The sequence below is a fragment of the Salvelinus sp. IW2-2015 genome, linkage group LG23, assembly GCF_002910315.2.
Source record: "Salvelinus sp. IW2-2015 linkage group LG23, ASM291031v2, whole genome shotgun sequence".
NCBI lineage: Eukaryota > Metazoa > Chordata > Actinopteri > Salmoniformes > Salmonidae > Salvelinus > Salvelinus sp. IW2-2015.
In genome coordinates this window covers 22,504,310-22,521,518 of record NC_036863.1, presented here as the reverse complement: position 1 = coordinate 22,521,518, position 17,209 = coordinate 22,504,310, and the positions used below count along the sequence as shown (strand labels likewise).

General features: G+C 43.8%; 1 protein-coding gene across 3 annotated transcripts in view; it reads left to right on the top strand.

The window, feature by feature from the left end:
• Positions 1 to 17,209, top strand: part of LOC111950672 (cytospin-B-like) — a 183,089-nt gene that overhangs the window by 101,359 nt on the left and 64,521 nt on the right. For all 3 annotated transcript variants that reach the window (XM_070434267.1, XM_023968448.1, XM_023968449.2), the window contains 5 exons: positions 1,552 to 3,122; positions 5,449 to 5,656; positions 7,774 to 7,847; positions 8,033 to 8,208; positions 16,708 to 16,904. In XM_070434267.1, the coding sequence (XP_070290368.1) occupies positions 1,552 to 3,122; positions 5,449 to 5,656; positions 7,774 to 7,847; positions 8,033 to 8,208; positions 16,708 to 16,904 (2,226 nt within the window). The remainder of the gene's footprint in view (positions 1 to 1,551; positions 3,123 to 5,448; positions 5,657 to 7,773; positions 7,848 to 8,032; positions 8,209 to 16,707; positions 16,905 to 17,209) is intronic.

Here is a 17,209-nt window from a genome sequence, read left to right as displayed (position 1 = left end):
TTATTGTGATCTTTCGCAAATATAAGAATTTACGATAGTGTTATAATTAAAAGAGAGCATTCTAAATGGCCTTGCTATATATACAAAAATATATAAAAAATAAAAAAATACCCCCTTTTTCGTGGTATCCAATTATTAGTAGTTACTGTCTTGTCTCATCGCTACAACTCCCGTACGGGAGAGACGAAGGTCGAGAGCCATGCGTCCTCCAAAACACAACCCAACCGCACTGCTTTTTAACACAGCACGCATCCAACCCGGAAGCCAGCCGCACCAATGTGTCGGAGGAAACACCATACACCTAGCAACCTGGTCAGCGTGCACTGCGCCCAGCCCGCCACAGGAGTCGCTAGTGCGCGATGAGACAAGGATATCCCTACCGGCCAAACCCTCCCTAACCCAGACGACGCTAGGCCAATTGTTCGTCGCCCCATGGACCTCCCGGTCGTGGCCTGCTGCGACAGAGCCTGGGCTCGAACCCAGAGTCTCTGGTGGCACAGCTAGCACTGCGATGCAGTGCCTTAGACCACTGCACCACCCGGGAGGCATAAATGAACTTGAATATAAACTGAGTTCGGAGCTCCTTGCTTTATATAGAAGAAGCATATTTGAGTGCTGATAAAATAAGTTATGTTTCTGTTTCTCTGTTTCTGGCCTCATCAGCAACTTTTCATCCATAGAGCCCTACTTTAAGAATGCTAATCCACGCTGTGCCCCTGAGATTGTCTGAGGCTTGGCAGGCACACCCTGCAAAGTGGCCATCAATGGAGAAGTGCTTTAAGATCCCAGAGGGGTGTAGGATTTCCATTCCAAATGAGCCGAGACTCTTTGTTTGTGAGTGTGTGTTTGTTTGTAGGTGTGGATGTGAGCCAACTTGCCAGTGTATCTTGAATGTTTCTTTGTGTGTGTGTTGTTTATGGGGTTATACAGTAGCCTACTTTATCTCTTCTTGCCCAGGCTGTGCAGTAGTCTGTGCCCTCTGGGGTTGATCGAAGTCAGTGTAGTGTCACCAACACAGCGCTCTCTTTGTGTCTGTCCACTGACGGGCTGCTTTGTGCTGGAACGTTCCACTTGCCCCAGACCATTGTCATCCCTGGTAACAAGAACAAGAATAAAAGCCTTTTCAGACAGCGTCCTGCTCACGCGGGGGATGAATCAGTAAAAGCTCTTAGAGAGAGAGAGAGCGATAGAGAGAGAGAGAAAATGCCAGTCAAGCCCTGTGGATCCACTGAAATGCCATGCAACTGAAGTATGCCCTGTGTTTCAATGGCCACAGTAACACAGACACAGTGTCAACCAACCAGCCATCACAATAAAAAAGGGATCTATGAATAGGGTTGAATGATTGACCCCTGATGATGACAATCACAGCATCATATTAACACTGCATCACAACTGAGCTTCAATCTGAGTGTGAAATTGTTTCTATTGAATCGTGAGGACATTACAGACATTAATCAAATGCATTACCACTTTTACTAGTGGATTTTCATAGAAAATAAGAAGAAAGAAAGCAGAAGACTGAATGTGTGTTTTGATTATATTTTCCAGGTGTTCAATCAGGATCTAAGAAGTCTGGAATCCCTGCCCCCAGGGAGATCCCCCCCACCATGACCAGAGACCGCGTGTCGCTGAGGGATCAGTTGAGGACCTCCACGAACAAGAAGATGGTCCCCAGCGTCAGCACCTCCAGCCTGGCCACCCTAGCAACCAAGCACCAGCGCGGCTCCACCACCACAAAGCCCAGGATAGACGCCGAGGGCTCGGAGAGAGGCTTCCTGGAGTGCCAGATTAAGGAGCTGCTGGCTGAAGCCAAGGCGAAGGAGTTTGAGATCAGCAAGCTGAGGATGGAGCTGCAGCGCTGCCGGGGGAAATCCTCGTCTTCCTCACCTCACAACACCCCCTTCACCCTACCTGAGGGTGCCCCCGAGCAGGGTCAAGGCCCATCCCARCAGGCTACAGACGCCCAGGCCCTGGTTGGGGAGCTGAGGGAGAAGAACGGGAAGTTCCAGAGGGAGCTGGCGGCTCTGAGGGAGGAGAACCAGGTCCTGAAGGAGAAGCTTTTCTCCCTGGAGTCCTTGCCTGCCTCTCCTCTGTCCAACAACACTACCACCACCACCAGCCCCTCCAAACCCTCCATCAACGGCCTCCCTTTAGACAACAACACCACTCCCCCAGCCAAGTCAGCCATACCCAGCCCGCTCAAAACCTCAGTCTCCTCCAGCAGTGACATCACCAAGGGCTCGCCCTCGCCAGACTCCTCAGAGTTTGAGAAGATCCCGTCGCGGTCTGACTCAGTGAGCAGCAGCGATGGGGGCTGTGGTGGTGTAGGGGTTGTAGGTGTGAGGAAGGGTCAGGGTCGCGACCCCTCAGTGGAGAGGTTGACGGAGCAGATCCAGAAAATGGAAGAGAGTCAGCACAGCACGGCAGAGGAGCTCCAGGCCACACTACAGGAGCTGGCCGACCAGCAGCAGGTGGTCCAGGAGCTGACGGCTGAGAACGAGCGCTTGGCCGAGGAGAAGGGCCTCTTACAGACGTCGCTGCAGCAGCAGAGGGAGAGGGTGGAGCTGCTGGCCCAGATGAACGAGGCCCTGGCCGGGAGGCTGCAGGAGGCAGCCCAGGCCCAGAGCGGGGACGAGGACCGGGCAGCCGAGCTGGAGCAGCGCTACACTGACCTGGTGCAGAGCTCTCGCTTCGAGAGGGAAAAGCTGGTGGACATCCAGCAGCAGCTGACGGGGAGCTTGAGGGCCCTGGAGCAGGAGCACCAGGAGACCCAGGGGCAGGTGAGGTCCCTCAGAGAAGAGAGGGACGGCCTCCAGTGCCGGGTGGAGAGGGAGGAGGAGGCCGGGGGTGAGATGACACGGGCGGCTGAGGAACACAAGGCGGCAGCGGACGCCCTGAGGGTGAAGAACGGACGGCTCAAAGCCCAGGTGGACATAGAGAGGCAGAAGGTTGGYGAACTGAAGGCCATGCAGAGTGCTGGGGACAGCACAGAGCTGCAGAGGCTGCTGAAGGTGGCCCACGCTGAGAGAGACAGACTGGAGGGGGAGGTAACAGGGCTACGGCAGGAGCTGCTACAGGCCCAGACCGACGCTGAACACGCCCAGGGACTGCTCTCCAAGGTGGGTGGGACACCAAGCCATATAGAATAGAATAGAGTAGAAACTTTATTGCTCACCAAGGTGGGTGGGATACCAAGCTACAACTTATCCTCTGGCAGTCTGTAGCCCTAAATCGTCCTTTTACCTTCTTCAGTGTAGGCTGTAATTTATGGATCTTGTGATTTATTATTCTACAGCAGTGGTCACCAACCCACCTTGGTCAAGATCACTTTCTGAGTCAAAATGCAAGCCGAGAGCTACCGCTCAGATTGTATATTTTTTTAATGACACAAGCCACAAATAATAACAACGCAAGCTTATCAAATGTGCATTTTATGGCTTATAAAACCTTTGAACAAAGATAGTGCTGAATAACAACTTAAACATGAATTTACTCATAAAAACATCAGCTCTTTGCTGTATTCCTTGAGTCTCTCTCTAGTCTTGGTTTTAAAGTCTTGAAATCTCACATTATCAACTTTGCTGTGCGTTCGAGGCCTATTTTTACAGTYTATGGCGCAAGGAAACTGTGCAGACACGGATCTGGGCTATCTGATTGGCCAGCGGTAGGCCTATACTGTAAGTGCACTTGATTTGCTCTCTGGGCCTGCCGGGAACACTTTGCCTTCCCGGCGGTAGGTGGGTCTACTCCTGGATGATGATTGGTTAAAACCGCATTCCAGCCGCTGTCTATTCCACAAGTTACCACCGGCTAAAGCTAGAATGTTGAAATGCCTATTCACTCTGTTCCATCTCACTGCGCAAATCCACTGTCTTGTCAGCCCAGCAAGGCAATTTATAAACTTGATCTCCACTATAAAAAGCATCTAGACATTATCTCCCATTTATCTCCCATAAAAAATGTTCCTCATCAATCTACACACAATACACAATAATGACAAAGTGAAAACAGTTTTTTGGACATTTTTGCAAATGTATTAAAAAATAAAAAACAGAAATACCTTATTTACATAAGTATTCAGACCCTTTGCTATTAGACTCGAAATTGAGCTCAAGTGCCATCCTCTCTCTATTGATCATCCTTGAGATGTTTCTAGATATTGATTGGAGTCCACCTGTGGTAGATTCAATTGATTGGACATGATTTGGAAAGGCACTGTGTATATAAGGTCCCACAGTTGACAGTGCMTGTCAGAGAAAAAGGTCAAAGGAACTGTCCGTAGAGCTCCGAAACAGGATTGTGTTGAGGCACAGATCTGGGGAAGGACACCAAAACATGTCTGCAGCATTGAAGGTCCCCAAGAACAATTTAACCTCTGAGATATCAGACTACAGTTATACACAATACCTCGTCTGCCATGATGGTTTAAATTAAATATTGTATTGCTAGTGAAGAGAAACTTTGTGATAGTTCAGCACTTTCCCTCACCACTCTCCAGCATATGAGCTGATGTTCAATGAAATTGTTTTCATCTGCTTGTAGGTTCAGAAAGCCTGAGTGAGCAGTGGTTTCAACATCACAACATCACACTAATGGACTCTGTGCCGAGTAGTGCCCACACTGGGGTGATCCAGTCAGGGCAGTCTTGGGTTAAAATAGTATTTGTTTTTTAGTGTATCAGGAAGTGTATTAGCTGCAGCAGGAGACACGGGCTTTAGACACTTAACTGTAAAATCAATGAGTCATCATCACCTGTTTACCCAGCAGCCAGTTACACTGTAGTGTAGGGTAGGCTATCAAAATGGCTTTGGAGGAGTTCCTGCTAGGCTATTGTGTCAATGAGTCTCTGTAGACACTGGCAGGGCTGATGTCCAACAGCTTTTATCATCTTTTTTTTATTACGTCAGACTAGAAGGGCGTATTAGCAGGTACAGTCACAGAGTCAGAAGTAGATAGATCTAAGGCTCTGCTTACAGTAATGGGTGTGTCACTGTCAGTTAGTCTAAGTGATAAGCACACATGCCCAGACTTGAGGATGTCTGGTGGATTAGATATTAACTGTTAATGGTTAAGTAACCCTTTATTATCTAGTGATTAGGCTAAGATTAACTGTCTAATGCAATCGCAAACCTTCTGGAATGAAAAAATAAAATACAATAGGCCTATTCTGTCAAACATGCTTAGAAATGTTAGACATTTCTGCATTCAGAAATGCACCTGCTTTATGTTTGTAAAGGCCTTTTGTATTCTCCTTCCATCTTTAATATAGAGGTAATAGGTACAGACATTGGAAAAGTGGGTACACTGTCACTTCAGACACAGCGCCATCTCATGGTGGCAGCAAACAGTACACTTGTAGAGAGAAGCCCCTTGATGGACCAACTAACCAATCATGTCAACTATACATGTGACTAACCAATCAGATGGTCTCCTACTATGTCCCAGGTGGAGGCTGAGTGCCAGCAGGTGGCAGAGCGAGCCGTGAGCCGGGAGGAGGAGCTGAGTGGCCGGGTCAGTGCCCTAGAGAATGGGGGTAGGCAGGCCGACGGCCAGATCAAGGACCTGAAGGAGACCATTTTTGAGCTGGAAGACCAGGTGGAGCAGCAGAGGGCTGTCCACCTCCACACCAACCAGACCATCCTGGACCTAGAGAGTATGTTCACTAGTGTATATATCATCAGTCTACTACTGTACTACTCTACCTCCTCCATCCTAACTTTTACTTGTTATAGGCGCACAGGACTCCTAAGCACATAGGGCCGATTTCCCTGGCCCAGATTAAGCCAACACCTGGACTAAATATGTGTAGCGGTATGCATTGTTTGAGTCCTTTTATTTGGTCAGTGGTGAGGCTCGCGACACATGGATTAAGTATGAGTTATGGATATACAGTTGAAGTCGGAAGTTTACATACACCTTAGCCAAATACATTTAAACTCAGTTTTTCACAATTCCTGACATTTAATCCTAGTAAAAATTCCCTGTTTTAGGTCAGTTAGGATCACCACTTTATTTGAAGAATGTGAAATGTCAGAATAATAGTATAGAGAATTATTTCTTTCAGCTTTTATTTCTTTCATCACATTTCCAGTGGGTCAGAAGTATACATACACTCAATTCGTTTTTTGGTAGCATTGCCTTTAAATTGTTTAACTTGGGTCAAACATTTCGGGTATCCTTCCACAAGCTTCCCACAATAAGTTGGGTGAATTTTGGCCCATTCCTCCTGACAGAGCTGGTGTAACTGAGTCAGGTTAGTAGGCCTCCTTGCTCGCACACGCTTTTTCAGTTCTGCCCACAAATTACCTATGGGATTGAGGTCAGGGCTTTGTGATGGCCACTCTAATACCTTAACTTTGTTGTCCTTAAGCCATTTTGCCACAACTTTGGAAGTATGCTTGGGGTCATTGTCCATTTGGAAGACCCATTTGCGACCAAGCTTGAACTTCCTGACTGATGTCTTGAGATGTTGCTTCAATATATCCACATATTTTTATTTCCTCATGATGTCATCTATTTTGTGAAGTGCACCAGTCCCTCCTGCAGCAAAGCACCCCCACAACATGATGCTGCCACCCCCGTGCTACACTGTTGGGATGGTGTTCTTTGGCTTGCAAGCACCCCCCTTTTTCTTCTAAACATAACGATGGTCATTATGGCCAAACAGTTCTATTTTTGTTTCATCAGACCACAGGACATTTCTCCAAAAAGTACAATTTTTGTCCCCATGTGCAGTTGCAAACCGTAGTCTGGATTTTTTATGGCGGTTTTAGAGCAGTGGCTCCTTCCTTGCTGAGCAGCCTTTCAGATTATGTCGATATAGGACTCGTTTTACTGTGGATATAGATACTTTTGTACCTGTTTCCTCCAACATCTTCACAAGGTCCTTTGCTGTTGTTCTGGGATTGATTTGCACTTTTCGCACCAAAGTACGTTCATCTCTAGGAGACAGAATGCGTCTCCTTCCTGAGCGGTATGATGGCTGCGTTGTCCCATGGTGTTTATACTTGCGTACTGTTGTTTGTACAGATGAACGTGGTACCTTCAGGCATTTGGAAATTGCTCCCAATGATGAACCAGACTTGTGGAGGTCTACAATTTTTTTCTGATTTCTTTTGATTTTCCCATGATGTCAAGCAAAGAGGCACTGAGTTTGAAGGTAGGCCTTGAAATAGGCCTTGAAATACATCCACAGGTACACCTCCAATTGACTCAAATGATGTCACTTAGCCTATCAGAAGCTTCTAAAGCCATGACATCATTTTCTGGAATTTTCCAAGCTGTTTAAAGGCACAGTCAACTTAGTGTATGTAAACTTCTGACCCACTGGAATTGTGATACAGTGAATTATAAGTGAAATAATCTATCTGTAAACAATTGTTGGAAAAATTGCTTGTGTCATGCACAAAGTAGATGTCCTAACAGACTTGCAAAAACTATAGTTTGTTAACAAGAAATTTGTGGAGTGGTTGAAAAATGAGTTTTAATGACTCCAACCAAAGTGTATGCAAACTTCCGACTTCAACTGTAGCAATGCAGATTTAACTGATAGCAGGCTCATAATTACCATACTATATAATGAGAAATACATTTTGAATGGATATAAATGATCCCTGTAGTTCCACTGGTGAAAGAGGTTAGATTTACCGAATGTATTTATCAGACTAAGAAATGGCTGCAGCAATGGCTACGTTTATGATATGTGTCTTTCGCAGATGTATTCTGTGGTTGATGTTCTCAAAGTAATGACATATTTATCTTTCTTTACAGACCAACTCAAGAAGCTGGAGGAGCAGAAGGCTGAAGTGGAGAGGCAGCTGAAGATCTTGAGTAAACAGATGAAGGTAGGAGTGATCTGACTGTTAGTGGTTATATACTTTCAGGTGGTTTGCTGGTGGTCAAGATGGTCAAGGTTTGTGACTCCTATGATGCAAAGAGAATCACAATCCTCATATGGTATACTGCGTGTGTGTGTGTGCATTCGTGCATTTGTGTGTGTGTGTGCGTATTTATGTGTGTTTGTGTTCAGGATGAGACGGAGGAGTGGCGACGGTTCCAGGCAGACCTCCAGACAGCCGTAGTGGTGGCCAACGACATCAAGGTGGAGGCCCAGCAGGAGATCCGCTCTCTGAGGAGGAGGTTACAAGAGGAGCAGGGTCGCAGCACCAAGCTGTCCTCAGACCTGGAGCAGCTGCAGGGAGTCAGGTACGTACCTGTTTAGTACCTACAGCAGTACTATTCAATTACGGTCCTGGAGGGCCGAAACACTTCTGGTTTTTGTTTCTACCTGAATGTACTCATCTGATGTTCCAGGTCTAAATCATCCCCTGATGAGATAGGAAGAATGTAACCCAGAAGTGTAATTGGTCTAAAGGATCCAGATTTGAATAGCCCTGACCTACAGTATACCTCCCCTACTACTCCCTCTGTTTCTATCCAACATCCAACCTCCTCTCCCTTCCCCTAGCCTTTCCCCTCTTGCTCCCTCTTAGCACTGGGCCTCTCTCTATCCTAGCTAACACACTCTGTCCTGGAGCTGCAGCTACTATAAGGCTTGCCATATCCCACTGATGGTGTGAGTGTTCAATGTAGTAGTCAGATTCATATAGAATGCAGTGTGGGAGGCTATAGCGAGCCGAGCTGGAAGGAACCATTTGTATTTCCATATGCCATTAATCGGTTCCCTTTTAAATATTTTAAGAGGCTACCCCAAAATTCTGATTCGATGTCATGGTAGCTTATGATGTTCAGCATTTTTGGGGTGGGGGATGCATTGAAACGAGGTGACGCTAGCTGCCAATTTAGGATATGATTCACCATTAAGTCCAATAATAATATCTTAATACCCAAATCCTTGGATTCTCAAGCCTCAAATCCTGGGATTTTGGGGGGCTTCAAATCCTGGGCTTTGGCAAACCTTGCTAATAGAGGATTAGCAGTCAGTCTCCTCTCATGCATTATCTTGGTCTGTCTATCTGGTTCCTGCTGCAATACACTGACTGCTCTATCAGTCTGTCTACCACTCACCACCACCGATTGTAACACACTGGACCAGCAATGGACCCTAGCACTTTACTGAGACAAGCTGTTTTATCGGAGTAGTGTAGCACTAATATAGTGGCCTAAGCTCTGCCTAGAAATGCTGCTGCCCAGACTGCACTGACAGCAGCACTAAACTGTTTGAGTCGGTTCTCTTCAAAATATAAAATGAGACAGACACTTTAGGGGCCATAGCATCATTCCTCTGTTTTGTTTTGTTTCATGTGGCTACCTGTACACCATGGTCTGTGCTGCCAGGGATGTGATTGGAAAGAGAAAGGGGGATATCTAGTCAGTTGTACAACTGAATGCCTTCAACTGAAATGTGTCTTCTGCATTTAACCCAAGCCCTCTGAATCAGAGAGGTGCGGGGGGCTGCCTTAATCGACATCCACGTCTTCGGTGCCCGGGGAACACTGGGTTAACTGCCTTGCTCAGGGACAGAACGACATATTTTTACCTTGTCACCTCAGGGATTCAATCCAGCAACCTTTCGGTTACTGGCCCAACGCTTTAAACACTAGGCTACCTGCCATGATTGGTTGGTTTGTTGATGAAAAGCTCAGCCTATTGGTCCTGTGTCTTGTGTGCAGTGGCAGTGACAGTATGATGAGAGGCAAATTAGGCTAGTATTCTTAGTATTACAGAGCTCATCAGTTAGTTTCTAATATAGCTGGCCTGACATAAAACATGTAAACGTGTAATTTAGAACGTAAAGAAGAATGCGGTATTTTACTTTACTTTCCCGTACGTACTTGGGACGTACCAGACCAGAAGCTCCCCTCCTCCCTGAGATCGTTCGTTCTCTCAAGGATGTCCCCCTCTCAGACATGGCTCCTTATAGAAAGCCCAGGTGAGTCCACTGCACTGCACTGCCAGCTCAGTGAATGATGCCTTTAGAGGGAATGCTACTGCTGATCTAGAACTGCTAATTTTCCTTCCTACTGCTTCCTGCTGCTTCCTACTGCTTCCTGCTGATTGTCTGTCTGATTGGCTGGCAGCTGCACAAACTATCTATCAGCTGCCTGTGTCCTTTCATTTGAATGGGCTGGGGTTTGCTTCGCTTAATTTCTACAAAAAAAACTGCTACTAAAATGTTATTTTGGAACTTGGCGCCACCTGCTGTTCTGTTGAATCAATCCTTTATCTAGTCTCTCGGTTCCTCTGGAGAATTGTCTACTAGTCTACTAGTATGACACGGCATGACTGATTTGTACTCATTCTATCATCTGCTTTATTAACTAAACAACATTTGGTATGTACAGTGGGGCAAAAAAGTATTTAGTCAGCCACCAATTGTGCAAGTTCTCCCACTTAAAAAGATGAGAGAGGCCTGTAATTYTCATCATAGGTACACTTCAACTATGACAGACAAAATGAGGAAAAAAAATCCAGAAAGTCACATTGTAGGATTGTTAATTAATTAATTTGCAAATTATGGTGGAAAATAAGTATTTGGTCAATAACAAAAGTTTATCTCAATACCTTTGTTAATACCCTTTGTTGGCAATGACTGAGGTCAAACGTTTTCTGTAAGTCTTCACAAGGTTTTCACACAACTGTTGCTGGTATTTTGGCCCATTCCTCCATGCAGATCTCCTCTAGAGCAGTGATGTTTGGGGCTGTTGCTGGGCAAACACGAACTTCAACTCCTCCAAAGATTTTATGGGTTGAGATCTTGAGACTGGCTAGGCCACCTCCAGGACCTTGAAATGCTTCTTACGAAGCCACTCCTTCGTTCCCGGGCGTGTGTTGGGATCATTGTCATGCTGAAAGACCCACCACGTTTCATCTTCAATGCCCTTGCTGATGAAGGAGGTTTTCAATCAAATCTCACGATACATGGCCCCATTCATTCTGTCCTTACACGGATCAGTCGTCCTGTCCCTTTGCAGAAAAAACAGCCCCAAAGCATGATATTTCCACCCCATGCTTCACAGTAGGTATGGTTGTTTTTGGATGCAATCAGCATTCTTTGTCTCCAAACACGACGAGTTGAGTTTTACCAAAAAGTTCTATTTTGGTTTCATCTGACCATTGACATTTCTCCCAATCTTCTTCTGGATCATCCAAATGCTCTCTAGCAAACTTCAGACGGCCTGGACATGTACTGGCTTAAGCAGGGGGACACGTCTGGCACTGCAGGATTTGAGTTCCCTGGCGCGTAGTGTGTTACTGATGGTAGCTTTTTACTTTGGTCCCAGCTCTCTGCAGGTCATCACTAGGTCCCCCGTGGGTTCCTGGATTTTTGCTCACCGTTCTTGTTGATCAATTGACCCCACAGGGTGAGATCTTGCCGTGGAGCCCCAGATCGAGGGAGATTATCAGTGGTCTTGTATGTCTCAATTTCCTAATAATTGCTCCCACACTTGATTTCTTCAAACCAAGCGCTTACCCTTTGCAGAATCAGTCTTCCCAGCCTGGCTGCAGGTCTACAATTTTGTTTCTGAGTTCCTTTGACAGCTCTTTGTCTTGGCCATAGTGGAGTTGGGCATGTGACTGTTTGAGGTGTGGACAGGTGTTTTATTACTGGATAAACAAGTTCAAACAGGTGCATTAATAACAGTAACGAGTAGACAGAGCAGGGCCTCTTAAAACTTCTTTGGGCTGCAAGCCCGAAGCCGGCAACAATATGGACAACAGCCACTTCAAGTGCACGGCGCGAAATTCAAAATATATTTTTTTGAAATATTTAACTTTCCACACATTAACAAGCCAATACAGCAAATGAAAGTATAAACATCTTGTAATCCAGCCAACATGTCCGATTTTTTAAAAGTGTGTTACAGCGAAAACAGCACGTATATTTATGTTAGCTCACCACCAAATTCAAAAAAGAACAGACATTTTTCACAGCACAGGTAGCATGCACAAAACCAACCTAACTAACCAAGAACCAACCAAACTAACCAAGAAACAACTTCATCAGATGACAGTCTTATAACATGTATTCAATAAATCTATGTTTTGTTCGTAAAATGGCATATTTGAGCTATAAATCAGTTTTACATTGCAGCTACCATCACAGCTACCGTCAGAAATAGCACCGACAGCAGCCAGAGTAATTACAGACACCAACGGGAGAAATACCGAATACTCATCATAACATTTCTGAAAAAATACATGGTGTACAGCAAATGACAGACAGGCATCTTGTGATTCCAGCCAATATTTCCGATTTCTTAAGTGTTTTACAGCGAAAACACAATATAGCATTATATTAGCTTACCACAAAGCCAGAAAACACAGCCATTACCAGCAGCAAAAGTTAGCGATCGTAACAAACCAGCAAAAGATATATAATTTTTGACTAACCTTGATAAGCTTCATCAGATGACAGTCCTATAACATCAGGTTATACATACACTTATGTTTTGTTCGAAAATGTGCATATTTAGAGCTGAAATCAGTGGTTATACATTGTGCTAACGTAGCATCTTTTTCCCACAACGTCCGGATATTTTTCTGACACTCACATATTCTGGCCAAATAACTATTCATAAACATTACTAAAAAATACATGTTGTATAGGAAATGATAGATACACTAGTTCTTAATGCAATCGCCGTGTTAGAATTCTAAAAATAACTTCATTACGACCTGCAGTTTACGTTATGGCGAGAGCGTGCCCAAAATCTGGGCGCAAACTACTAGTTCACATGTTCGACAGATATATGAAATAGCATCATAAAATGGGTCCTACTTTTGATGATCTTCCATCAGAATGTTGTACAAGGGGACCTTTGTCCAGAACAATCGTTGTTTGGATTTAGAATGTCCTCTTCTCCAGTCAATTGGCACGGAAAGCTAGCAAAGTGGCGCGAAGCTCTCCTTCCTGAACATACGCAGACAAAGCAACACGCCTAACGTCCCGAAAAAATTTCAATAATCTAATAAAACTATATTGAAAAAACATACTTTACGATGATATTGTCACATGTATCAAAAAAATCAAAGCCGGAGATATTAGTCGTCTATAACGACAGCTTTACAGAAGGCAATACCAGGTCACTTCTCGCGCGTTCCAGAAAACAGGAAATTGGTCACGTCATGCCAAGAGCTTTTATTCGACCTCAGATCATGTTATACACTCCATTTCTTCTCTCACTGCCTGTTGACATCTAGTGGAAGGCGTATGAAGTGCATGTATACTAATAAATATCAAGCACATTTATAGGCAGGCCCTAGAACAGAGCATTGATTTCAGATTTTCCACTTCCTGTCAGGAAGTTTGGCCCAAATGAGTTCTGTTTTACTCACAGATATAATTCAAACGGTTTTAGGAACTAGAGAGTGTTTTTCATCCAATAGTAATAATAATATGCATATTGTACGAGCAAGAATTGAGTACGAGGCCGTTTGAAATGGGCACCTTTTATCCAGGCTACTCAATACTGCCCCTGCAGCCCAAAGAGTTAAAGAAGAAGTTACAGGTCTGTGAGAGCCAGAAATCTTGCTTGTTTGTAGGTGACCAAATACTTATTTTCCACCATAATTTGCAAATAAATTCATTAAAAATCCTACAATGTGATTTTCTGGATTTTTTTTCTCATTTTGTCTGTCATAGTTGAAGTGTACCTATGATGAAAATTACAGGCCTCTCTCATCTTTTTAAGTGGGAGAACTTGCACAATTGGTGGCTGACTAAATACATTTTTGACCCACTGTATAGCATTGTATACTGATCGCAGAGACATGTAGATTTGATTTGATTAGCCAGCTAAGAGACACATGGAGAGAGGGACAGACAGAGGAAATAGCCTTTATTGCTATAGTGACTTTAGAGAAATAAACCACTCTGGCTGTGCTACATCCAGTTGGGGTCTTAAACAAATTACAGGTAGACAAGTACATGGCTTTTTAAGAGGGTATATTCTCTATTTATTTCAACTCATGTTGTCTCTGGTTTCGGTCTTGTTTTTCAGACTTGGGGCTGGAGCCAGTTTTGATACCAAGACTGCAGTAGAGGGGCGGTAGAAAAGTCCAACCACAACACATTTGGACCCTCTGAAGACAGACTGACAGTATTATTGTACAGAGTTGCTTTGATCAGTATTACCATAAAAACGGTTATGTGGTATGTAATTCTGATGGGTTTATTAGCAAGGTTGGTTTACCAGACAGACAGAGTCAGACTGTGGTTTACTGTTAATCCAATCTATTGTGAAACAGCACTTGGCTGCCAAATTAACACATATTTGTTTGTGAAATCTTTCTAAAATGCTGTACACTTTTTATCTGTATTGTTTGCAGTGCTTTCAGATGTATTTGTGTTGATGAATCTCTCCTCTCTGTCGGTCAAGAGAGGGGACTGATGATAAGATAGGAGGGGTTTATGTTACTGATTCCTATTTGCTTTTGTGCCTTTTAGACACTTAAATTGCCTCAGTGGTGAATTTTCACTTACTCAATGTGTTGCTAAAGAAGAGTAATTGATTTGTTAAGAAAACAAATGATGAGAATGAGACATATTTTTGTTCAGTTCTCAGAAAAAAACTGAAGCCAAAACAGTCTGTTTATCACCTGTACGCTGCCAGTTATCATTATGAGTCAGATTATTTTTTTCTGTTAGGCTTCATTACTATGTTTCAGGCCAAGTGCAACTTAAAAAAGCTAAACAGAAAAAGATGTCAAGTTATTTTTGTTGATCGCAGCTGGTTTTATTGGTCTTTTGGTTTATAATTGTTCTAGTAAGTTGTGCATTTGTGGTTATGAATACGATCCGTTTCTTATAACTGACCGTTTGGAATATCTGTTACTTCAAAAAGTGCTTGGATGATATTGACGTTTTTTATGGTAATAATCAACAATCAGTTCACTTTAAGTTTCAATTCTTTGAGAGTATTCACGGCTACTTAGATGCAGTCATGTACTGTAGTTGAAAGGGGAAAACAATGTTTTAGCATACATTTTCATTGGGTATTTCATTTGCACCTTGTGTTAAAAATCTGGATCAGATAATGTGGTGTGATAATGTACCTCTAGATGGCGGTATTTACCAGAATATCAAGAATGGCAAAACATCAATAACCTGCGCTGGTCAGTAGTCCTACGTTGTGTGTGTAATCACTGAGCTACAGTTGAAGTCCAGCTCACCAGTTTGAGTTCTGCCTACAGACAACAACACTGAACCACAGACAGTATATTATTACATTATCACTGGTCAATATCACGTTATCACTAATAATGTCCTCACAGGAAGGACACTAAATTTAAGCCATAAGGGTAATCAACTGCTGATCACTGACCAATTCAAATAGTCCTCTCTGCCTCAGATTTACAGCCGTGCCTAAAACTCATTATGAACTGGCCTAACTCATCAAAATGTCCAAATCGATGTCAAAGTGTCCTGTAGTTCTGTAGGCCATAATATTCCACTCTGAACTTCAGGGAGCTAAAAGCATTGTGAAGGTTTTATCATTCATTCAGAAGTATTTCTAATGCAACCCCATCAGGTCAAATAAAAAGCCTCTCATTTCTGATGACTGCTTCAGGGTAGACGWCAGATCGTTGAAGTGATGCTGGCATCGTGACAACCATTAGAAGTGTATAATGACCAACTGCCATCCTGTAAACCTCAGGTTATAGTGATTATTATTACCTAGTAACAGGACTATTCAGTAGATGCAGTCATACACAAGCCATTGTATTCGACCAGAGACAGATAGATGTGCTGGTTAAGTTTAACTTTGAGTACTATCGATATTGCCAAAAAAGGCCACCTCAATGTAAGACATATGGTGGTAACTGTGTTGATTACCTTTTCTCTGCCTTTGATTTAAAGCCATGCTCAACAGTTCAACAAGTGAATGTGCAACAGTTTGATGTGCTATTTTATGTGAAATCTTATTGAGACTTGGACTCTGGTTTTAATACCTGTGACATATAAAATATACAGTACTGTTTATCTAGAGAAATAGTCAATATAAGGTGTTTGTCTGTCTGTTTAAAAGTATTTTGTATTTGTTCATTGGAAAGTCAATAAATGAAATGACTCTAGTCTTGACTTTGTTTGCATGCATTTGTTTGAGGCCACTGTCTTTGGGAGGTTGACATTACAGTAGTTCTGCTTCCTCCTCACCTGTTTCCTTATTTCAGTTCTCTTCTCAACCCTTCCATATCCATCCATCAGTGACAATACTCCCTCAGGCTCTCTCTGTTCATAATCTGCAGTCTAATGTCCATAAGGAAAGGATGGAGTAAACTTTGTACATACTTTTTGTTGCAGTTCAGGTGTTGTCGCGTAAAATTAGACCCAGTTGTTGACTTTCACATGTATAACGTGTACGTAATCATACACAATATGCTTCTGATCTATTGAGCAAATATTACATAGAACAGTCAATGCACTGGGCGAACATCATCATTACCTTGCTTTAGAACATCGAGTAATCTCTAAACCATTGTTCCGACAACACCCAAGTAAAATACAATGTCATGTTATTTAACACATGCGGCCAATACAACTGATGTAGACTTTACAGTGAAATGCTTGCTTACAAACCACTTAGTAAACCAATGTAATGATAAGAATCCCTGATAAGGTATAGACTACAGCCACACACACATCTGCCATTCTCTTAAATAAAACAGCGCTCCTACCTGCTACAGTATGTGTTGTGCCATATTGTACTGTGAGCATCTCTTTCCCCTTGTCTCTCTCAGGTTGTTGCGTGGCGACTCTGAGAGTTTGTCGGACGCAGACGGCAGTCCTCACTGGCGTGGCATCTCTATGACCCAGACCACCCAGACACCGACCACCTCCTTATCCATCAACACCAACAGCAATGCTGCCTCCTCACCCTCGGAGCCCGGAGCCACCGTCAAATCCCTCATCAAGTCCTTTGACACAGCAGTACAGAGTGAGCACAGAGCATCCCTCCTTCTCACTCCTCCACACAGACCAGCAGACCTGAGTTAAAATAATACTTCAAAGTTCTTTGAGCATTTGATTGCACCTGCTTGGAGTGCCGGGTGAGGGGATTGCACTTTTGTGACTATTCCTTTGGTTCCATTGCACTAGGCAAGTTCAATCAAGCACAGATGACTGGCCGACAGGCTGTTGAGGGGAAACATTCCTGGCTTAGCAGCAGTGATAGAGAAGGAACCCTTACCAATAACATCATACTTAAACAGTCTAACCTTGGAGGTCTGTTTGCTTAACAAG